Source organism: Geotrypetes seraphini, chromosome 1 (assembly GCF_902459505.1).
Source record: "Geotrypetes seraphini chromosome 1, aGeoSer1.1, whole genome shotgun sequence".
Taxonomy (NCBI): Eukaryota; Metazoa; Chordata; class Amphibia; order Gymnophiona; family Dermophiidae; genus Geotrypetes; species Geotrypetes seraphini.
In genome coordinates this window covers 177548046-177572545 of record NC_047084.1, presented here as the reverse complement: position 1 = coordinate 177572545, position 24500 = coordinate 177548046, and the positions used below count along the sequence as shown (strand labels likewise).

Below are 24500 nucleotides of genomic sequence, written 5' to 3'. Positions count from 1 at the left end.
AACCTCGGGAAAGGTTTCACTACATCAAACACAGCAACAAAGGTCCTCAACTTTCGGGGCACTGACTTCAAACGCATGGGAGATTTCATCCATCGGGCACTTCAAAACCAAGCTGAAACCGATGATGTAGAGGCTATGTGGTCAACCCTGAAATCTACCCTACACGAAGCTACAAACTGCTATATAAAAACAGTAAGCAAATGACGGAGAAACAATAAACCCCAGTGGTTCACTGCGGAGATCTCAGACCTCGTTAAAGAAAAGAAAAAAGCATTTATTTCCTGCAAACGATCAGGAAAAAGAGAGGCAAAAGAATACTATCTGGCCAGGTCTAAAAGCTGTCAAAACAGCAGTCAGAGAGGCCATACTTCGAATAGAAGAGAATCTAGCAAAGAACATTAAGAAAGGGGATAAATCCTTTTTCAGGTACATTAGTGATAGAAAAAGAAACATAGATAGATAGTACGCCTTAGGAAACCGGACGGGAATTATGTAGAATCAGATTCCGATAAAGCCAAACTACTAAATAAATACTTCTGCTCAGTCTTTACCTGCAAGGCGCCGAGGTCCGGTCCACAGTTGCAGTCAAGGCAAAGCTCGGAAGACCCATTTCGGAATTTTGAGTTTACACCCAGCAGCGTCTACTGTGAGCTATCAAAACTCAAAGTGAACAAAGCCATGAGACCGGACAATCTACGCCCCAGGGTGCTTAGAGAGTTGTGTGATGTCCTGGCGGAAACGTTATCCATGCTCTTCAATCTTTCCCTGAGTACAGGAAGAGTCCTACTGGATTGGAAGACAGCTAACATCATTCCACTCCACAAAAAGGGTTGCAGGACGGAGACTGCAAATTACAGACCGGTGAGTCTCACATCAATAGTGAGTAAACTCATGGAAACACTAATTAAGCAGAAATTGGATACGTTCCTGAACGAGGAGAATTTACAGGATCTCCATCAACATGGATTCACAAAGGGAAGGTCCTGCCAATCCAATCTAATCTAAGATTTGTAAAGATAAGAAAAAACAAAGTATTTTCATAAAAGTGTTTGAAAGACTGTAAAGACATTTATTTATTTATTTATTTTTGTAATCAAACTTGGAGCGTAACCAGCACTAATAAAGTTGCAACGACTGAAAAGTATACTTTGGTTCATCACTAGAGGGCGCAACTTTCTCCTTGAAGAACTCTATACCTCTGAGTGACTTTCAAATGTGACGGTTGCAATCCTGAAGTTTGGTTACCAATTTGAATGAGAAGACAGTTCTTTTGTTTGAACTTTGAAATCCAATCTAATCAGCTTCTTTGACTGGGTAACAAGAAAGCTGGATATGAGGGAGTCCATGGATGTCATGTACTTGGACTTCATTAAAGCTTTTGATAGCGTCCCACACCACAGGTTGTTGAGCAAGTTGAATTCGATGGGATTAGGAGAAACATTAACTGCATGGGTCAATGACTGGCTAAGTGGTAGACTTCAGGGGGTGGTAGTTAACGGTACCCTCTCTGAAACATCGAGGGTGACCAGTGGAGTGCCGCAGGGCTCGGTCTTGGGCCCAATCCTCTTTAACATATTCATAGGCAACCTGACTCAGGGGCTTCAAGGTAAAATAACATTATTCGACGATAACGCCAAACTATGCAACATAGTAGGTAAAAGCACTTTGCCCGACAGTATGACGCGGGATTTACTCTTGGTCCTTGACTTGGCAGTTAAGCTTCAATGCTAAAAAATGTAAGGTCATGCACCTTAGCAGTAAAAATCCATGCAGAACTTACACCCTAAATGGTGAGACCTTAGCTAGGACTACAGCAGAACAAGATTTAGGAGTGATCATTAGTGAAGATATGAAAACTGCCAATCAAGTGGAGAAGGCTTCTTTCAAGGCTAGACAAATGATGGGTTGTATCCACAGAAGTTTCGTCAGCCGGAAGCCCGAAATGATAATGCCATTGTACAGATCCATGGTGAGACATCATCTGGAATATTGTGTACAATTCTGGAGGCCACATTACCAAAAAGATGTGCTGAGAGTTGAGTCGGTTCAATGAATGGTCACCAGGATGGTCTCGGGACTCAAGGATCTCCCATATGAGGAAAAGCTGAGTAAATTGCAGCTATACTCACTCGAGGAACGTAGAGAGAGGAGACATGAATGAGACGTTTAAATATATCACGGGCCGTATCAAGGTGGAAGATGATATCTTCTCTCTTAAAGGTCACACGGCCACAAAAGGGCATCCGCTGAAAATCAGGGGCGGGAAATTTCATGGTGACATCAGGAAGAACTTCCACTGCAGTTGATCGAGGCCAGCAGCGTATCAGATTTTAAGAGAAGATGAGATACGCATGTGGGATCTCTTGGGGGGTGAAGTTGGGGGGTGGGTCATTAGAGTGGGCAGACCTGATGGGCTGAAGCCCTTTTCTGCCTTCATGTTCAATGTTTCTATGTTTCTATATAAATTTGAATGTAAAAAACAAAACAAAAAATAGAGAGAAAATGGCTTTAGGTATTGTTTTCTTTCTTAAATTTCCATGAAAATATTTATTTTGGGGAAAAGAGTACAATTTATTTAACCTTTTGCATTTGAAGAAGTTCTTGTTAAACTACAGTTTGATGTAGAAGATACTACTACTGCTACTATTTATCATTTATCTACATATCTCTTATCATTTATCTACATATCTCATTTATCTACATAACTCATTGCTGAATATCACTATGGTCACCTTTGAAGTATGCCCCTTGGAAAGCTATGCACTGACGCCAGTGCCTAGTCCATCCTTCAAAGCAATTGTGGAACTCTTTTTCTGGAATGGCTATCAGAGCTGTCGTCGTATTACCCTAGATGTCCTCAAAGTCACCAAAATGTTTTCCTTTCAATATTTCTTTATCTTCATTGCAGTTTTCTTTCAAATAAAAGAGACTCGACTCATGCACATTTACATTACGTAGGATATTGCAAGATATTTCCAAGGAAGAACATATCCCATGCAGGCAATATCTACTGGCTACAAGAAGGCTGCAAAGACAAATAGGAAGGAATTGTTACAACCAAAGAGGTGGAAGCCTAATGAAAAAATAATCTGCACTTTACCTTTTACATAGCAGATATCATTCAAATTCTACATAAGCTTCACCCATGTGTATGTCTTCTTGTATTTATATACCATAGGAGGGGCCTTAACCCGGGCCAATCAGAGCCTTAGGCTCCTTCCTGGTGCATCCTGGAGGGATCTAAGGCTCTAATTGGCCAAGCCACCTAAAGCCCCTCACATGGGGAGAGCCTTAAACAACCTGGGCCAATCAGAGCCTCAGGCCCTTCCTTGTTGCATCCAAGGAATTATTAAAAAAGGGATAGTTAACAAGACTAAAGATATTATAATACCTCTGTATCGCTCCATGGTGCAAACTCACCTGGAGTATTGCATTCAATTCTGGTCTCCTTATCTCAGCGGCACTAGAAAAGGTTCAAAGAAGAGCGACCAAGATGATAAAGGGGATGGAACTCCTCTCATATGAAGAAAGACTAAAAAGGTTAGGGCTCTTCAGCTTGGAAAAGAGAGGGCTGAGAGGAGATATGAGTGAAGTCTACAAAATCGATTTTTTTACTCCGTCAAAAATTACAGACTAGGAGACACTCAATGAAACTGCAGGGAAATACTTTTAAAACCAATAGGAGGAAATATTTTTTCATTCAGAGAATAGTTAGGCTCTGGAACGCGTTGCCATAGGTTGTGGTAAAAGTGGATAGCATGGCTGGTTTTAAGAAAGGTTTGGACAAATTCCTGGAGGAAAAGTCCAAAGTCTGTTATTAAGACATGGGGGAAGGCTCTGCTTGCCCTGTATCGGTAGCATGGAATGTTGCTACCCTTTGGGTTTGGGCCAGGTACTAGTGACCTGGATTGGCTACCATAAGAATGGGCTACTGGGCTTGATGGACCATTGGTCTATTCTTATGTTTATTTGGGAAATACAAAAAAAACTCAAGAAGAGCTGTGCAGAAAGGAATATCAGATAAAACTGAAAGAAGCCAAGAGATAGAGATGTCTGATAAAAGCACAGGCGGAAGAATAAATGGCTAGAAATGTAAAAAAAGGGAGACAAAAATATTTTCAGGTATGTTAGTGAAAGGAGGAAGACGAAAAGTGGAATTGCGAGACTGAAAGTATCTATGAATTGCTATGTAGAGAGTGATGAGGAAAAGGCAAATGTGCTAAACAAATACTTCTGTGTTCACGGAAGAAAATCCTGGAGAAGATCCACGAATGGCTGGCAAAGTGTTTATGAACAACTTGAAAAATTGAAGGTGGATAAAGCCATGGTACCGGATGGGATTCATCCTAGGATATTGAGGTAGTTCAGAGAAGTTCTGGTGGGTCCTCTTAAAGATTTGTTCAATAAATCCTTAGAGATATGGGATTGGAGAAGAGCGTATATGGTCCCTCTTCACAAAATGGTCGCAGAGGAAGGAAAGGTGAGTAGTGGAGTGCCTCAAGAATCAGTACTGGGGCCAATTCTGTTCAATATGTTTGTGAGCAACATTGCTGAAGGTTTAGATTAGAAGGTAAGGTTTGTCTCTTTGCGGATGATGCTAAGATTTGTAACAGTGGACACTCTGGAGAGAGTGGATAATATGAAAAGGGATCTGCAAAGGTTAGATGAATGGTCTAATATCTGGCAACTAAAATTCAATGCAAAGAAATATATAGTGATGCATTTAGGAAATAGAAATCTGAGGGAGCCATGTGCACTGGGAGGTGAGAGGCTGATATGCAAGGATGGGGAGAGGAATCTAGGGGTGATAGTATCTGAAGATCTGAAAGTGAAAAACAGTGCAACAAGATGGTGGCTGTAGTCAGAAGAATGAAAGGCTGTATAGAGAGAGGCATAAGAAAGGAGGTGTTGATGCCCCTGTACAGGTCATATACCTTGGAGTATTTTGTTCAATTCTGGAGACCGTATATGACGAAGTCTATTATTATATCGTTTTAAATTTTTCCTATCTTCTTTTTCAGTCAGAACATACTTGATATATTTTATTATTTTTGCTTCGTTGTTCCTTCAAATGCAATTTTTTAAAATGGAACATAATATTCATCAGATTCCTACCCACTGGGGCCATAGACCCTTACCAACTTTCCCCTTAAACGGCTCAAAACCAAGGAATTTGACCAAAGTTTCTTCTGATACAGTTACCAGTCCCTCAGTCCCTACACGAACCCAAACACTTAATATAGGCCTAATTAATGTTAGGTCATTACGTAAGAAGCATCATACTGTTAAAGATCTCATAACAAATTATTCTTTAGATCTTCTTTGTATTGTGGAAACTTGGCTTGCCGATGGAGACGAGGCTTACCTCTCCTTTGCAAGCCCCCCAGGCTATAATTTTTGCTATAACCACCGTAAAACCAGAATAGGAGGTGGCTTGGCCATCATTTACAAGTCTGCTTTATCCCTTGTCGTAGGAAATACTATTTCTAATAACACCATTGAAAGTATACAACTAAAAATTAATACTAACCCAACTATCGACTTACTATTACTATATATCCCACCACCAGTAAATCAATCTACAGTTTCTCAACTGCTGTCTGTTATCTCCGATTTTACTATATCCTCTCAATGTCCCCTCCTTATGGGAGACTTTAATCTTCATTTTGATGATCTATCTAATTCATATACATCTGAAACACTTACGCATTTTAATTATCTTAATTTCGTTACTTTAAATTCTGGCCCTACACACATTAAAGGCCACACATTAGATATGATCTTTGTTCCCGATGAACTCTTTTCGCAATTTTCTAAACCAAAAATAATTGATGTTCCATGGTCTGATCACAGTCTTATCCAATCAACTTTTACACTACAAACTGCTCCAATACCTCCTGAATCTACTAGAACTATTCTCATACGGGACTTTCAGAACATTAATGAGTCCCTTGTTTCATCGGCTCTTACTATCGATTCCAATACTTTTCCTTCGCTAACGGTAGCTGAACAACTTGTCATTTGGGGTAAATCATGTCAATCATTACTTGATTCAATAGCACCTTTATCTTCTAAAATAATTTCTTCTAAACACCAAAGAAACCCCTGGTTTAATTCTTCACTCTTATTATTGAAACGCCAACTGCGCTCTGCTGAGCGCAAATGGCGTAAACTCCCTTCTCAAACTAACCTGGATAATTATAAGAACCAATCTAACTATTATCGCCAATCAATCAATACTGCGAAGAAACACTATTACTCAAAAAAATTTCTCTTACAAAAAACTCATCTACTCTTTTTAAAATTCTTAAACAATTAACAATATTTAAGCGCAAACCTGACATTCCAAAAAATAATACCCCATCGGCCCAAAGTTTGGCTGATTACTTCCAAACCAAAGTAATATCAATTAGATCCAACATTATTAGTAAAACTACTTTCTCACAACGCTTTGTAAATTCAGAAGAAATCGGATTTTCAATTCTAAATTCTACATGTTCTAATTTTTCTCTCCCCTCTCTAAAAGATATAGAAAATGTCCTCCAATCTATCAATATTAAAGGTTCTAATACTGACCCTCTTCCCCCTTTTCTTTACAAACGCTACTTTTCTATACTGGGACCTTACATTCTTCAAATTATTCATAAATGCTTTACCTCTGCAACCCTCCCACCAGATTGGAAACACTCAATTCTTCACCCGCAAATAAAAGACCCAAAAAACTCTCTTACAGAAACTTCAAATTATCATCCAATAGCTAACCTTCCGTTCCTAGCCAAACTAACCGAAAAACTTGTATTTCAGCAATTATCAGACTTCATTGATAAAACACAGGTACTGCATCCTAACCAAGTAGGATTTCGTAAAAATCATTCTACAGAACACTCATTATTAGGTCTCACAACAACCATACAGTACAACCTTTACCAACATAAGTGTGTATTATTAATTTCTGTGGATCTTGCTGCTGCTTTCGATACCATTGATCACCTCTTGCTATTACAAAGACTTGCTTCCATTGGATTAACCGATCAAGCTCTGGAATGGTTTAGATCATATTTCACTGACAGATATTCCATCGTCCATTTTAATAATTCCATTTCAAAACCATTTTCTTCTAACTTCGGTGTTCCTCAAGGCTCTATTTTATCTCCATTACTGTTTAATATCTACCTGGCACCTCTTCTGACTCTCTGTCAATCAATCGGATTTACAGCTTATGCCTACGCCGATGACTTACAACTATTACACAATATTGACCCTTCAAGTCCAAATGACATATTTTCTATTAATCAAAAATTATCCATTATCCATGACTGGTTAAATACAAATATGCTTTCCCTAAGCATTACTAAAACTAACACCATGCTATTCTCATGGAAAGAAGGGCTACAATTAACTGCTCCTATTTCAATCAATAATACTCCACTTAAACCAACTACTACTATAAAAATTTTAGGCGTGTTAATTGACCATAAACTCACATTTCGCTCACAAATTAGTGCTCTAGTCAGAAACTGTTTCTATAAATTAAGGATGATTAGATCTTTGGCCCCCCTTCTCGATGCCAAATCCCTTACTACACTAATTCACTCCCTTGTAATATCCAAATTGGACTACTGTAATTCTTTACTGAAAGGGATAAACCTAAAGGATATAAAACGTCTACAAATAGTTCAAAATACAGCTATCAAACTTATATCAGGTTCAAATAAATATGATCATGTCACTCCTCTTCTACAAAAAGCCCACTGGTTACCCATTATATGTAGAATATCATTTAAAATAGCACTTCTAACCTTCAAAACAATACAAACACATGTTCCAGCATTTATTGACAGACTTCTTATTCCATATGACCCTCCAAGAGCTCTAAGATCTACCTCACAGCATACTCTTAATATTCCATCCTTAAGAATAATAGGTACTCGACGTAATACAATCTTTTCGGTAACTGCCCCCACGATTTGGAATTCCCTACCTATATACATACGATCTGAAAACAATCTACAGAAATTTAAAAATAATTTAAAATGTTTCTTTTTTAAAGATGCCTACAATTGACTATACAATTGTCTATTCATTTCAAGTCCAGCAACTCTTGATTTCCCCTCCCATTGTGCTTTCCTTTGCTGTCTCTTTTCTTTTAAATAAACATTGTAGTTCTCCCCCCTCTTTTCCTATTGTATCCTAATAGATTAACCAAAAAAAACCCAAAAAAAAAAAACCCATGTAATGTGTTAATATGTTAGTCTTTGTGTACTTTTGTCAATGTTTTAATTACTATTGTATAACGCTTAGTATTTTGATAGGCGTTCAATCAAATAATAAAATAAACTTGAAACTTAAACTTGAAGGATATAAGAATACTTGAAGCAGTCCAGAGAAAGGCGATGAAAGCAGTAAGGGGTTTGAGCCAAAAAACATATAAGGAGAGACTGGAAGATCTGAATATGTATACTCTATAGGGGAGATATGATACAGAACTAAATCTTTTCCAGAGAAGGAAATATGGTAAAACTAGAGGGCATAAATTGAGGTTATGGGGTGGTAGATTTAAAGATGTTAGGAAATTCTTTTTCATGGAGAGAGTGGTGGATGCCTGGAATGCTCTCCCAAGGGAGGTGGTGGAGAGCAAAACGGTGACAGAATTGAAAAAAGCATGGGACAAAAACAGAGGATCTCTAATCAAAAAGTGAAGGGTATAAATTGAAGAACTAGGTCCGGAACTGAGCAAACTTGCATGATTAGTGTATCATATATGGAATATGGTTGGGATGGGCTGGGGAGGGCTTCAACAGGAACTACAGTACTTTGCGATGGTTTAGAAAGGCTGGAGTGAACTTGGACAGCAACTCCAGTAGTTAGAACCTAATGACAGTGCCAGGCAGACTTCTATGGCAGAAATATCAAAGAAAAAAACGCTATAGACTGTTTATTGTTTATTGAAAGCTTCTGTACTGCTGCTAATGACAGGGGGAGTCAATTCAGAATGATTTATATGAGCTTCTGTAATGGTGTTACTATACATGAGCTTCTGTTAATTTCATTTCCTTGTAGACCAGTGAAGACTGAAGGATACAGTGAATTCCTGGATCCTATGTCAGCCACCTTCTGTGTATAGTCAGTTTTGCAAAGGTAGCTTTATGAGTTCTCTGTTCTGTGTTCGGTTTAGTTCTCTCCCTTTTTTTCCTCTTAATTGTTTTGGCTTCTCTGTCGAGTGGCTTTGGCATTAGCATACTGGAATGCTTTTGGCTGCATCACTGGTTATACTGATGATATCATCAGAATCTTCAAGTATTTGTCTCCATCTCCAGGTCCATAGGTCTGAATTGGTCTGGTAGAACTCAAGGAAAAGCAATTAACAGGTAAGAGCAAATATTACTTTCTATGAAGATTAAAACAATGAAAAGTAAAACAAATTATGAAGGTACAGTGAGGACCACATAGAAATAAGAGAAACCATATAAGTTGCAGGAACGTTTTGTTTTATAAAATATATTTGTTTCTAGGAATTCATTTAGGAGCTTTCAAAGAATACTTCATAGATTTTTTTTGTTTCTTTGGTTTAATTAGGCACTGTCAGTACTGAAATACTCATTGCTGTCCTTCAAAAGACCAAAGTACATGGAAATGCTGAAACTGTATTTTCTATTTTCATTACAGTTTCTAGTCCAGGAGGTAAGCTTTCTACTCTTATCATTTGTAATTTCTACAATTGAATGATAGAAGAGTAAAACCGTTGTTTCCCTTTGTTTCAGTAAACTAGCTCTGCAATTACTCATACTTACACATATGCATGCACAAATTGAGCCCAACAAATTTGCATACACATAACCCACACCTCTCTCAAAACATGAACAGCCACATACACACACCTCTACCCACCTATACACTTACATCCACTATGACACACAGACATTCCACCTGTAGGCAAACCTCATTTGACCCAAAAACATATTCCATTTTTGTACCTATTTCTGACAACTTCTTTGACACACAAATACAAAACTTGCTCCCATTACAATATACACACCTATACACTCTATGTATGCACTGGGAAAGGCCTAAGGCTCTGATTGGCCCAGGTGGGAGGATCCTTGTGCCAATCAGAGCCTTAGGCCTCTCCCAGTGCATCTCAGGATGCACCGGGAAGGGGAAGGCCCGCCATTAAGAAGAGGCGGGCCTGCTGGCGGGAGGGAGTGGGCATCCCTCCCGCTCCCGCTGGATAGTCATTGAAGGTATTAGGTTATAGGGGTGTGTGTCAGGGTTAGGTGCCAGTGGTTCAGGGGATGTCAGGGTGGGGAGCCAGGGGTTCCGGGGGTGCCACAGTTTAGGGTGGGGTATCGGGATTCGATAGGGCGCAGCAGCAGGAGGGAGTGGGCATCCCTCCTGCTGATTTTTCTTCTGAAGGTACAGGGGATGTGGGGGGATATCAGGAGTGTGTGGGGATGTTGGGGGTCGGGGTATAGGGGGTTTGGTGGCTGTGTGGGAGGAAGGGAGAGAGGAATCAGATCTGCCTGCCAGTTCATCTGATCCTGGCAGGGGAATCCAGGATCAGCTGAACCGGCAGGACTCCCCAAAACCGACTCAGCTGTTCTGGGATTCCCCTGTGATCAGCTAATAGCAAGCTGTTCTGATGGGGTAGAACAATTGGGTACCACATCTGAACAGCTTGCTTTTTATGCCAAAAAGAGATAGACGTATTAAGGGTTAAAACATCTAGATAGTTTTGAGAATGGACATTTTTACTACTGAATTTCTGGAATTTCTCAAAATGTCCATGCTCTGACTTAGATGTCCTATTGAAAATGCCCCTCCATGTTACCATGTTAGATAAGGTTGACAAAGGGACTTCCAGCACACAGGAATAAAATGTAAAACATAAAACATACTCCTTTATTGACAAATCACCAAGAGATAAAAAAGACCTGACAATTTGGCGCCATCAGTTATGAAATGAATAGTTGGCTTTACTCTGGTCCACTACTGGATATCAACTCTACAGTATTGCTTTTTCCTGACACCACATATATCCAAAAGATTATTTATGGCCCCTGAAGCAGGCATTTATCCACCAAAACATGGCTCTGTGTCAGGTATTTTTATCCACTGGTGCTTTGTCAATAAAAGAGTGTATTTTTCATTTTATACCTATGTGCTAGAAATCCCTTTGTCCACCCCTACTTTTGTGTTTCTTTGGTTTTGTCTTGTATGGGGATCTCCTTTTTTCTTTTTTTACTGTGTTACATAGAACATGCAGATTTACATTTTCCACTGGCATACACATCTGTGTACATGCCACTTAGGAGGTTTATTGAATCTTATAGACCCACACTGGCAGCTTTGTAAAAGCCAGCATTAAATTGCAATTAATAATGTAAATTCATCATAAATTTTCAACACGCTAATCCAGAGTCAAAAGAAAAGTTGGTCACCTATCTTTGGCCCCCTTTTATCAAACACTCAACTACAACAATTTGGGAGTAAAATTCTTTAAACCCGATCCTCATTTCAATATAGCTATATTATCCCCTTTTATCAAGCCGCGTTAGGGCTTTTTTAGTCATCGGCCACTGCGGTAAAAGCCATTGATAAAAAAACCCTAACGCAGCTTGATAAAAGGGGACCTTACAGAGCTAGAGTTAAATCAATTGATGAAATCACCTGTATCAGTTATAGAAAACAAAATTGCCAAACACCAAAATGCTCACAATGGCTACTGTTCACCTTTTCCAGCTGCCCAAGGGCTTCAAAGTTTTTATAAAATCACACTGTTAAAATAATGCATAAATATTTATAATACTTGTAAATATAGAGGCCCTTTTACAAAGCCATGCTAAAAGGTGGCTTGTGCTTATTTTTAGCATGTGGGTTTCCTACACACTGATGCTATTGTTTAGCATGGCTCTAAAATGGCCACAATTTGGCTTTCTGTCTTAATGGTCATGTGCAATTTTGAAATTGGTGCATGGCCATTAGCGCATGACCCCATATCACACCTATTTTGTAGGAGGTATAGACCCCCACACTAATCCTATGCTAATCAGCCAGCATGATCCAATGTCCACACACTAAGGCCCGGATTCACTACAGATAGCGACAATCACTGTTGGCTGATTTTCTGGCCGATTTTCAAACAGCAAGTGATTCACCATGAAGTTTGCATGCAAATGATTTGCATACTGATAACCGTCCACCACTGCCACAACTGCCACCGCTGCTGCTTTAGGAGGCCTCAGAAGTATGTCAGGTCTCATGGTGAGAGAGTCAGTGGGGTGCTGCTGCACAGGGGAATGGGAGGGAGGGATGGAAAACTACTGCACAGGGGGATGGGAAGATGGAAGGGATGGAAAGCTGTTACACAAGGGAATGGGTGGGAGGGGAGGAAAGCTGCTGCTCAGGGGGGGAGAGAAGAAGAATTATTGGGGTGGAGGAGAGGAAGGGAGAGAGGTAGAAAGGGGTGGGGGGGGGGGAAATCCTGCGTATTGTGACAAGGAAGCTCCTGTCATGGCTAAAAAAGACTGCTAGCCCAGTCAAAAGTACAGCTCTTAAACCAGTTATCCCTAAAACAAAGCCTGTCCACCCTGCTAAAATTCAGTACAGAAAGAAGAAAAGGCAGGGGATTTCCCAACCAGAATTTCAGGCAGGGAGGGCACACAAAACACTATCTATCCCCTATTACTCCTTTCCCAGAGCTGAGGAGAAACAAAGAGTCAACCCAGCAGAGGGTAGGGTTAACCTTGGAGGCTTGCAGTTAGAGGACAGACTGCAAGTGACTAAATTAGTCCCAGCTGAGTCAAACGGGGTGGGGGGCAGAACATGGCACACTGAGTGCAGATTTGAAACTTTTTCTACCCACCATACACAGGGGTTTACTCGAGGCTCACAAGGAAGGGCAGGAAGCCTGTCTCCAGAGATGTACTATAGTTACCCAATTGAGCCTTGGGCGAAGGGATGTAGGTTTGTTCAGACAAGGAAGAAACCAGCTTTGAGAAACTTCCAAACACCCCGAGAGGGGGATGGGAGGTGGAGAGAAAAGCAGAAGAATTAATGGAAACCGGAGACAGTTACTCTAGCCTAGGGGCGTCAAAGTCCCTCCTCGAGGGCTGCAATCCAGTCAAGTTTTCAGGTTTCCCCCAATGAATATGCATGAGATATATTAGCATACAATGAACACAGTGCATGCAAATAGATCTCATGCATATTCATTGGGGAAATCCTGAAAACTTGACTGGATTGCGGCCCTCTAGGAGGGACTTTGACACCCCTGCTCTAGCCCCAGTGATACAGGATGGGGGAGGTACAGTGAGACTGACCCAGGGAATGTGTGCTAGAGGAAAGCATGGACATGTGAATGACCAGTGAGAAGCTGGTTCCTTCCTCACAGTAAAAGAAAAATTTCTGCCAAAGAAACCTGGGCTGAATTAAGGCTACAGGTAGTAACAAGGCAGCAGTGCCTGAGTTTTAAAGTGTGTTTAAAACCTCACCTAGCAAAGTTTCCCAAGAACCAAAGCTAAAGGACTTTTGGGGGCATTTTGTGAGGGCCTGAACAGCTATGTGCAAAGGGAAGCTTGCTTCCATACAGTCTGCAAAGCAGGGCTGTGAAAGTCCTTAGTGGGACAAATTGCTAATCTTTAAAACAGAGTGAGAGAATACTTTTTTGCCACTTGATTTTTGCACTGTAATTTTGAGTAGTGCTGGCAGAACTGTTGTTAGGAGCAGCCAGCAGCCCCATATGGGGAGAGCTTAAGAATCTAAGAGACTGTAAAGTATATTTTGATTTTTTTTGCTTATGTGATGCTGACAAGGACTGTCCAGTCCCTGGACTGATTCATAGAGAGCAGGCACTGGAGTGAAGTGAACTGTCTTATCAGAAACTGGTAACTGGTAAAAGCAATTCTATTGTTTTTGGATTATTTTTCTGTTGCCTACAATAAATCCGGTGAAGTTTTGTTTTAAATTTTTTATTCATTTTTCAAACTACAAGTGTATCATAGAAAACGATACGATCTCATAAAATATACACTTGATTTTTCTTCATATATTACTGTAGATACAGTAGAAATCCAGTGTCCGGGTTTTCCTTCTACCAACCACATAAAAGGCGCACTGAAAATCTTACCTGTGGTCTGAGCCGGGTTTTCCCACTCACCTGGGGCCTGGCCCGGCCACAATATGGTGGAGGGGAGAGAGACATGCATGGAGAAGAGAGAGGGATAAATGTTGGTCATAGAGTGGATGGCAGGGAGAGATGGTGCATGGGGAGAAAGAAATGCTGCACATCATAATGGAGGGGAGGAAGGAAAAGATGCTGCATGGAGGGGAATAGAGAGGTTTGACCAAGGGCAAAGGCAGAGAGAGAGAGAAAGATGGTAGACAGTAGGAAAGAAACAAATGTTGGATATGGCAGTGGAAGGTAGAAAAAAATAATTTTATTTTCTATTTTGTTATTACAATATGTCATATTTGAAATGTGTATCTTGTCAGAGCTGGTGTTAGCAAGCATGAGCTAGGACCTAAAAGAGAGATGAAAATATTTTTTTGTTTATTTTGTTTACATCACAACGTCGGCATGCGATTGGAGAGGGAAAAGGGGGAGGGGGGTTGATGGAAAGGCTACAAAATAAGCCCACCAGAAAGTTTGGGGAAAAAACCCCCACCCAATTTGGCAGCAAAAATGAATCAAATCGAAAAATTGATTCAATAGGCCAAATCGAATTGAAAAATGTTTCCAAGTTTATTTTAAATTTTTCTATCCCACCCTAGGGTGGCTTAAAATCTAAAACAAATTATAATAACAATACAAACTGACATAATACATAAAATTAATGTTCAGGGAATGGAAATACAAAAAAACTATAGCAAAGTAAAGAGAGGGGATAACATTAGGGACATTCTTTTGTTTTCCAAGATACCAACAGCATTTCCCTGAATTGGGCAGCACTAGTAGGCAGGCAGGCAGGGAGGGATGGTAGACTTGTGAAGAAGGAAGGGCAGGGAAAGAGAAAGTTCAGATTGGACTGGGCAGTGTTCTTCAATACAAAGCCCGTGGCTTATATACAGCAGCAAAAATATTTTTTAGAAGGAATACGCATGCTGCCCAAAAGGTTCCTGATGGCCATCATTGGCTCATGGGCCTTGCATTGAACACTGGCCTAATGTATCAGTTGAGATGTCTTTTCACTGAAAAATTTTTCACTATTAAAGGTGTCTTGCAAGCTTTGATGGCTATTTAGTTATACTGTTAAGTGCTATTTATTTTTATGGTTATTGTTTATATGGCACCTTCTCACCTCTTTTGTTTCTAAACTGAAATAACAAAACTATTTTGTTTTTCAGGGATATTTGGATATAAAAGGCAATCCAGTGGGATTTGCTGGACTTGTGAGCCATTTACATTACCATGAACCTTCAAATTTTATCTTAGTCAGTTTTCTGCTTAAAGGTCTATTCCACAAGATGTTAAAAACTATGAATAAAGGTAAGTTTTCATTTAATGCCATTTATGTGTCAAAGAAGTTTGTATTCAAAACAGCATTAAAATTGTCAAGTCAAAGTCATCATCAGAAAGCATATGGGGACATACTTTGGAAGAAATACCTCCATATCATTAATGCCCTAATGGCAGGCTTCTTTCACTTGAAAGGCAGCTCTAGAATGAGGGGACATACAGTAGGATGAATGTGAAAGCAGGAGTCATCTAAGAAAATTTTTCTGTCTGAAAAGTGTGGTGAATTTGTGGGACAGCCTCCCAGTGGAGATGGCATAGACAAGGACTGTATCTGAATTCAAGAAAGCATGAGACAAGCAGAGAGGGCCTTTGAGGGAGAAAACAGGATTGTAAAACTTATTAATTAGTATAGATCAGTGTATCTCAAACTGTGTGCTGAGGCACACTAGTTGCCTCCTGAGATTCCAAGTGTGCCACGGCACACTGAGGAGGAAAAGAGGCGCCTGCCAGCTGACGTCCCTATGCGGTACAGCACCAGCGCTGCCCGATTTGTCATAGGCCTACATGTTTCCCCCTTCTCTCTAGCGTCCTTCGGCTTCCCCCCTGGCCTCCCGGTCTCAACTTTAAAGCTAATTAAAGCAGCCTGAAGAGGTTTGCCGGTAGGTAAAATGATTTTATTTTCAATATAGTGATTGGAAATGTGTCAGTTTTGAGAATTTATACCTGCTGTGTATATTATGTTGAAACATGAATAAAAGTTAAATTTTAAAAAAATCAAAAAAAAAATCAAAAAACTTTCTTATAAATGTTCTATAAATGGCGTCCCGATTCTAGGTGGCGGTAGGTGTTTTACCGTTGTCTAACCAGCCAATCGGGACGCACGTTTTCTACAAAAACAACCCGAGGCAGGCTGCCTACACTGTAGGCATCTGTCGTGGGTGCGGAGAGGCGCCAAGGGATGCTTAAGCTCACCCAAGGCCTAATATTCTGATTGACCAGATCTCTAAGGCCCCGCCCATGGGAGTGGCTTTTGGTATCTGGCCAATCGCAGGAGGGAGTGGGAATCCCTCCTGCCGTGGACAGTGTTTGTGTGTGGGAGGGGGGGTGTTCAGGGGTAGCGGCGGGAGGGAGTGGGCATCCATCCTGCTGGCCGACTTGCAGTGGGGTTCGGGGTTATCTACAGCTGCTGCTGAGCTGATCGCGACAGGGAGATTCCCTTGCCGCGATCAGCTCAGTGACAACACAATTCTCTAAATGGCATCTGTGACATAGATGCTGGCTAGAGAGTTGGGGTGATTAAGCAGGGTTAGGCGCAATTCTATATAGGGCGCCTACTGAGACCAGGTGTTCTATACAGAATTAGGCCCTGCACAGTATTACAAGTCATTTCTGCAATACCACCTGCATCATGCAGTGTGGGAGAAACATCCAGAACTGTTGCACAATGCCATAATCCTACATGACAACGCTACATACCATACACCAAACACGGCTAAATGTTGTTTACAGCATTGAGGATGGGAGATCTTGCAACACCATCCCTATTTTCCCAATCTCAGTCCTTGTGACATCAATCTAATTCCTAAAGTGAAGAAGCCATTGCATTGGAAATGCTTTGCTACCAAACAGGACATTTTAACTCATTTCGGCGAGAATCAAATGCAGTTGATGGTATTCACTGTCTTCCCCATCGATGGCAATGAACCATGGATAACCTGGGAGACTACTTTGAAGGATGTTAACAGTCAAACAGGTTGTACTTGAACATTACTATTCATGTTGACTGTATATCATTGTAGTAGGTATGAATTTCAGGCATGGGCTGAAGGAGTAATTTGTGCCTGAATTCACCATGACTGCTGGTAATGGAGAGATGTGAGGAGTTTTGCAGTCCTCTGGCACAGAGGCTGCCCTGTGTTGTATCCATCATTGCCTGTGGTTTAAACATCATCACTGCAGTGTGCAGTGCATAACTTTAGGGCTGCCTTGGGAGTACAAGTGGTGGCAGTTTATGGATGTAAGGTGATCTGCTTGGAAGCAAGTTAAAGGTAATCTGCACAGTTAGGAAGGGGAGAGTTTGAACTATGTGTAGACTGAGTGTCCTAGAAGTTCATTGGAAACCAGTTCTTGGTTCCAGCAGCTTCAGAGACATGGACCAATGAGAAGGAATGAATGTCTGAGAGGTGGTCTTAAAATGAGTGACCTCACAGAGATTATTTAAGCCTTGCTTTTGGAGGGAAAATTGTCTTTAGGGCAGATCTTACCCTTCAGATCAAGATCCCTCCACCAAGGAGGATCTTAACAATATGAGATGTACAAATACTTTACCAAGTTATTGAAAGAAACTTTTGTAAATAGACTGTTATTTTTGTTAGCAACTGCATGTTTAAAGAAGTGCCTCTGTCCCGTTGGAAAGAAGAAAAAATAAAGTTGGAGTTCAGTTGATGCATAACTACCTGTGTGGTCTGAAGTCTTTCAAGGGTGAAAGTGCTTGCTGCAGCCTTCCAGAAGGATCTGGCCCAATCATACAAGTACCTTGTGATTCCCCTTCCCAGCAGCCGGGTCTGTTATACCATAATAAAATGATTATTTAAAATGTCATGTTTTTTGCTTCTCCCCTACCAGAGACTCCTGCACTCATCTCTTATCTGGTGGCAACATTTAGAAATACATGCCACACACTTTTCAAAAGTATATGTTAGATTTCCAGGGTTGGCGCATTTCAAGTTTCTGTTGTTTTGAAACGTATCAAAATCTTCACTTTTCATTCAGACCAGATACTCGATGTTTTGACATTTGTTCTTTTAACAGATCAATGGCAATTTTCTGAAGCAAAGATGGAAAGCATAGTGCTAGTACTGGCAAACATATTTGGAAGGAGATACATGCCGTATAGTGTCATCGAAAATAAGAAATCATTTCAGCACTCGGAGGTTGGTAAAAAATTTATTTATTTAAAATATTTCTTAACTGCCTATAACTAGGTGGTTTTACAAAAAATAAAAAATAAAAACAATCATATAAAATAAGAAACATAGCACATATTATTCAAATAACAAGAAGTCCTTCATATCAGCTATATTTTACAGCACTCAAGAGCGTATCAATACAGAAACATTCATAATCCAGAAAAAAAATATTAAAATGCTTCTACAAATAATGAAGTTTTCAGAAGTTTCTTAAACTTCTGAAAATCTACAAGAGCTCTTAGTGGTCCAGTCAAACATAGTAACATAGTAACGGCTTGACCCGAATGGTCCATCCCATGGCCTGACCCAAATGGTCCATCCAGTCTGCCCAACCTGATTCAATTTAAATTTTTTATTTTTTTTCTTCTTAGCTATTTCTGGGCAAGAATCCAAAGCTCTGCCCGGTACTGTGCTTGGGTTCCAGCTGCTGAAGTCTCCGTCAAAGCCCTCCCCCAGCCCATCCTCAACCAAAGGCCATTTATGTGTCAAAGAAGTTTGTATTCAAAACAGCATTAAAATTGTCAAGTCAAAGTCATCATCAGAAAGCATATGGGGACACACTTTGGAAGACATACCTCCATATCATTAATACCATCATATGAGCCATCTCATCTGCAGCGATAGGCAGGTTGCTGGGCCGTTGAGCTGCAGCGATCAGCTCAGCGGCCCCTTTTCGGCACTTATACCTGTTTTGACTTGGTCTAAGTCAAAATGTATAAGTGCCGACTAGGCAACCTGTCAAATGTTTTGGTTATACCTGCTGTACGCCTAGGTGTAGGTCGGCCCACCCCCGCCCACCGCCTGCCCTTTCCCCTCCTCTAAAAATGTCTCTTATCTCTCTGTGCGTCTAAAACCAGCTTTGATTATGGCTACTTGGACGATCAGGCTTTTTGATCGTCCAAGTAGCCATTTAGGACACTTTTTTGACGTTTTTTTTCTTTTGATTATGAACCCCATATCGTGCAAGTCTGCCCAGTACTTGCCTTAGTTCTTCAATATTTACTATTATCTTCTGATTCTAGATCCTCTGTGTTCATCCCTCGCTTCTTTGAACTCTGTCACCGTTTTCCTCTCCACTACCTCTCTCGGGAGCGCATTCCAGGCATACACCACCCTCTACGTAAAGTAGAATTTCCTTGAATCTACCACCCCTCAACCTCAAATTATGTCCTCTGGTTTTACCATTTTCCTTTCTCTGGAAAATATTTTGTTCTACGTTAATACCTTTCAAGTATTTGAACATCTGAATCATACCTCCCCTGAATCATATCTCCCCTGTCCTCTAGGGTATACTTATTCAGGGCTTCCAGTCTCTCCTCATACGTCTTCTGGTGCAAATCCTATCATTTTCGTCACCGCTTCAAGTCTTCTTATGTCCTTCGCCAGATACGGTCTCCAAAACTAAACATAATACTCCTAGTGGGGCCTCACCAACAACCTGTACAGGGGCATCAACACCTTCTTCCTTCTACTGGCTACACCTCTCTTTATACAGCCTAGCATCCTTCTGGCGGCAGCCACTGCCTTGTCACACTGTTTTTCATCTTTAGATCTTTGGACACTATCACCCCAAGGTCCCTCTCCCCGTCCGTGCATTTCAGCCTCTCACCTCCCAGCATATACGGTTCCTTCCGATTATTAATCCCCAGATGCATTACTCTCCATTTCTTTTCATTGAATTTTAGTTGCCAGATATTAGATCATTCCTCTAACTTTTGCAGATCCTTTTTCATGTTTTCCACTCCCTCCTCATTGTCTACTCTTACAAATCTTGGTATCATCTGCAAAAAGGCAAACTTTCCCTTCTAACCCTTCAGCAAATGTCATTCACAAACATATTGAACAGGATTGGCCCCAGCACCGAACCCTGAGGAACTCCACTACTCACTACTTCCTTTGAGTGACTTCCATTAACCACCACAGCCAGTTTCTAATCCAGTTCACCACTTTGGGTCCTAGCTTCAGCCCTTCAAGAGCCTCCTATGAGGAACTGTATCAAAGGCTTTGCTGAAATTTAAGTAAATTACATCTCGATCCAGTTCTCTGGTCACCCAATCAAAAAATTCAATCAGATTCGTTTGGCACGAATTACCTTTTGTAAAGCCATGTTGTCTCAGATCTTGTAACCCATTACATTCTAGGAAGTTCACTATCCTTTCTTTCAGCAACACTTCCATTATTTTTCCAACAACCGACGTGAGGCTTACCTGCCTATAGTTTCCCTTTTCATCTCTGTGACCACTTTTGTGAATAGGGACCACATCTGCTCTCCTCCAATCCCCAGGAACCATTCCTGGCTCCAGAGATTTGTTGAATAAGTCTTTAATAGGACCCGTCAGAACCTCTCTAAGCTCCCTCAGTATCCTGGGATGGATCCTGTCTGGTCCCATCGATTTGTCCACCTTCAGTTTTTCAAGTTGTTCATAAACACTCTCCTCCATGAACACCGCAGAATCTACTCCATTTTCTTGTGTTACTTTGCCAGACAATCTCGGTCCTTCTCCAGGATTTTCTTCCATGTACACAGAACAGAAGTATTTGTTTAACACGCTTGCTTTTCCTCATCACTCTCCACATATCGGTTCCCAGCATATTTTAGTTTAGCAATTCCATTTTTCATCTTCCTCCTTTCACTAATATATCTGAAAAAATTTTGTCTTCCTTTTTTACATTTTTAGCCTTTGGTTCTTCCGCCTGCACTTTCGCCAGACGTATCTTTCTCTTGGCTTCTTTCATTTTCACCCTGTAGTCCTATCTGTACTCCTCTTCTTACAAGATCATGAAGGGCATAGAGAAAGTGGAGAGGGACAAATTCTTCAAACTTTTGAAAACTACAAGAACGAGAGGGCATTCGGAAAAGTTAAGAGGGGACAGATTCAGAACCAATTTTAGGAAGTTCTTCTTTACCCAGAGGGTGGTGGACACCTGGAATGCGCTTCCACAGGGTGTGATAGGACAGAGTACGGTATTGGGGTTCAAGAAGGGATTAGACAATTTCCTGAAGGAAAAGGGGATAGAAGGGTATAGATAGAGGATTACTATACAGGTCCTGGACCTGATGGGCCGCCGCATGAGCGGACTGCTGGGCATGATGGATCTTTGGTCTGACCCAGCAGAGGCATTGCTTATGTTCTTGTGTTTTTTTAATCTTTCAGGAACGCCACTAGTTTGGAGAATCATATCGATTTCCTTTTTCTCTTGGTTTTATTTATTTTCTTCACATAAAGGCCCGTAGCCATTTTTATCACTCCTTTCAGCTTAGACCACTGTTTTTCCACTTCTCTTATATTCTCCCATCCTAACAGCTCTTTCTTCAGGTATTCTCCCATTTTATTAAAGTCCATAAGTATTGTTCCACAGTGTTACTCCTATGAAAGAGATAGCATAACTATAAATCACAGGTGTTAAGCCACAGGTTATTTTAATTGGGTTCTGTGAAACACAGTCTGGCTGAAATTCAGCTGGTGGTGGTCAGTATTTTTTTCAATATATTTATTAGAGAAAGACCTCAAAAAACAGTACCAAGAATACATGTTTGCTCATCAACGCAAGAAGAGATAGGCCATAAAATCACAAGAAGTGTAAGCATAGCTCATAGTCCTTTGGCAGTAATGTGCCCCCCCTAAAAAAAAAGAAAAAAAAACACAAAAAAACCCCAGATTACTAAGGGCTTATTTTACGAAGGTACACTACGGGTTTTACCGCACGCTCAATAGCACGCACTAGCCAAAAATCTACCTCCCGCTCAAAAGAAGGCGGTAGCGGCTAGCGCACATGGCATTTTAGCGCACGCTATTCCACGCGTTAAAGCCCTAGTGCGCCTTTGTAAAAGGAGCCCTAAGTGGCACAGAAAACCCCCCAGGAATAAATATAGCAAAAATGACAGCCTGTCATATTCCCTCCAGCATATACAAATAACCAGTTTATAGAACAGACTGAAACAGAGCATGAAATACAGCTAACAGTATACCCATGGAGCCCAGAATGTCATCCTCATAATTTTTCCTAATACCCCCCCCCCCCCCCAGCTCTCACAGCCCATACCAAGGTCTACAAAATAGATATAAACATGTATACCTTGCAGACCAATATAAGTGCCTTTTTTGACTTGTATCTTGCGCTTCCCCTCTCAGTTCCCAGCCATCCATCTCCTTCATGGAAGCTTTCCAGCCCTTCAGGTCTGGTGGGCTTTCATCCATCCACAACCTCAAAATACCGCTTTTTGCTAACAAAAGAGCTATGGCAATAAACTTACAGTAATCTTCAGAAAGATCCCCCTGTTCTACCAGGACTCAGCAGCAGCACAGCATGGGACCACTGTAAAGTAGCATTTAAAATCTGAGATACCAATGTTGCGATACCATTCCAGTAAGCTTCAAGCACTGGACATTCAATTCAGCATGTGTAGCAGAGAACCTTTCATACGCTTACATTTCACACACTCATCAGAATCTCAGCTCCCCGCCTTTACACCCTGAACCTGTGTCAAATAGGTTCTATGTAAGAGATTAAACTGTAATTTAAATGCTGATCATCGCCACCTAGATTAGACTCCACTGGCACTGAATATTGGTAAGTGCAGGTTATAAGCTGCTTCTAACGTAATGTATTGTAACACATTTACACTTTTGGAGTATGGTAATTCATGAGGAAGAATTTGTACTGTAGCAAAGGTCACTATACAAGCCTACTATAGAAAGGCACAAGGATGTCATGTTGAATTTATAAGCTACAATCTTCAAAAAAAATCTCTCTAAATTGTGAACTGTAAGGCTCCTGTTTTTTAACATTGTTGTTATATATATTTACATTTCTTTGGGGCAGTTTTGTATTTCCTTGGATGGCCTTTAGAAACTACATATAAAATAAGAGGGAAATTTTAAAACTAGCACCTAAGTTAATTAAAGAATGCTATTAGAAGCAGCAAAAATGGTGAGGTGGAAGCGCCTAACAGCAGCAAAGTAAAAGGTGCCGGAATTGCGCCTGCATAGGCTGCTGAACACCAAAGTAGGCATAGCCAAAGCAAGAAGTGGCATTAGGTGTCCCTAAGCGCAGTGGCGTACCAAGGGGGGGGGGGCGGGAGGGGCGGTCCGCCCCGGTGCCAGCCCTGAGGGGGTGCTCCCGGCCTTGCCGTTCAGTCCCCCCCCACCCCCGAAGGACCGCTCGCCCCACTGACCTTCCTGTATCACCTGTGAAGCAGCCCGCAGCAGGATCGCAACGTCAGCGATCCCTGAGCTGCTTGGGCGCTGCTTCCTGCACCGCGGTCCCGCCCCTCCTCTGACGTCAGAGGAGGGGCGGGACCGCGCTGCGGCTGCTTCATAGGTGGTGCGGGGAGGCCAGGGGGGCGAGTGGTCCTTCGGGGTGGGTCGGGGCATCAGGCCTTCAGGGTGGGGCGGGCAGGCAGGCAGGCAGGCTTTCAAGGGGGAGGGGGGTGACAGGCAGGCCTTCAAGGGGGGACAGGCCTTCAAGGGGGGTACAGGCAGGCCTTCAAGGGGGGAGGCAGGCCTTCAAGGGGGGACAGGCCTTCGGGGGGTGTGTGCAGACCTTCAAGGGGTGCAGGCCTTCAAAGGGGGTCAGGCAGGCCTTCAAGGGGGGGCAGGCAGGCCTACAAGGGGGTGGGACAGGCCTTCAAGGGGGGGGACAGGCCTTCAAGGGGGGGGACAGGCCTTCGGGGAGGTGTAGGCCTTTGGGGGGGTGCAGACCTTCAAGGGGGGGACAGGCCTTCAAGGGGGGGGAAGGAAGGCAGGCCTTCAAGGGGCGACAGACCTACAAGGGGGGGGCAGGCCTATAAGGGGTGGGACAGGCCTTCAAGGGGGGGGACAGGCCTTCGGGGGGATGCAGGCCTTCAGGGGGGGTGCAGACCTTCAAGGGGGTGCAGGCCTTCAAGGGGGGACAGGTCTTCGGGGGGGGGTGCAGGCCTTCGGGAGGGGTGCAGGCCTTCAGGGAGGTGCAGACCTTCAAGGAGGTGCAGGCCTTCAAGGGGGGGACAAGCCTTCAAGGGGGGGACAGGCAGGCAGGCCTTCAAGGGGGGGACAGGCCTACAAGTGGGGGGACAGGCTACAAGGGGATGGGACAGG

General features: G+C 41.9%; 1 protein-coding gene across 1 annotated transcript in view; it reads left to right on the top strand.

Annotated features, from left to right (window-relative positions):
- LOC117366815 (probable ATP-dependent RNA helicase DDX60) overlaps nucleotides 1–24500 on the top strand; it is a 288878-nt gene that overhangs the window by 232363 nt on the left and 32015 nt on the right. Inside the window, exons 33-35 of the mRNA XM_033958734.1 lie at nucleotides 9577–9681; nucleotides 15343–15484; nucleotides 18266–18387. Coding sequence (XP_033814625.1) covers nucleotides 9577–9681; nucleotides 15343–15484; nucleotides 18266–18387 — 369 coding nt within the window. The remainder of the gene's footprint in view (nucleotides 1–9576; nucleotides 9682–15342; nucleotides 15485–18265; nucleotides 18388–24500) is intronic.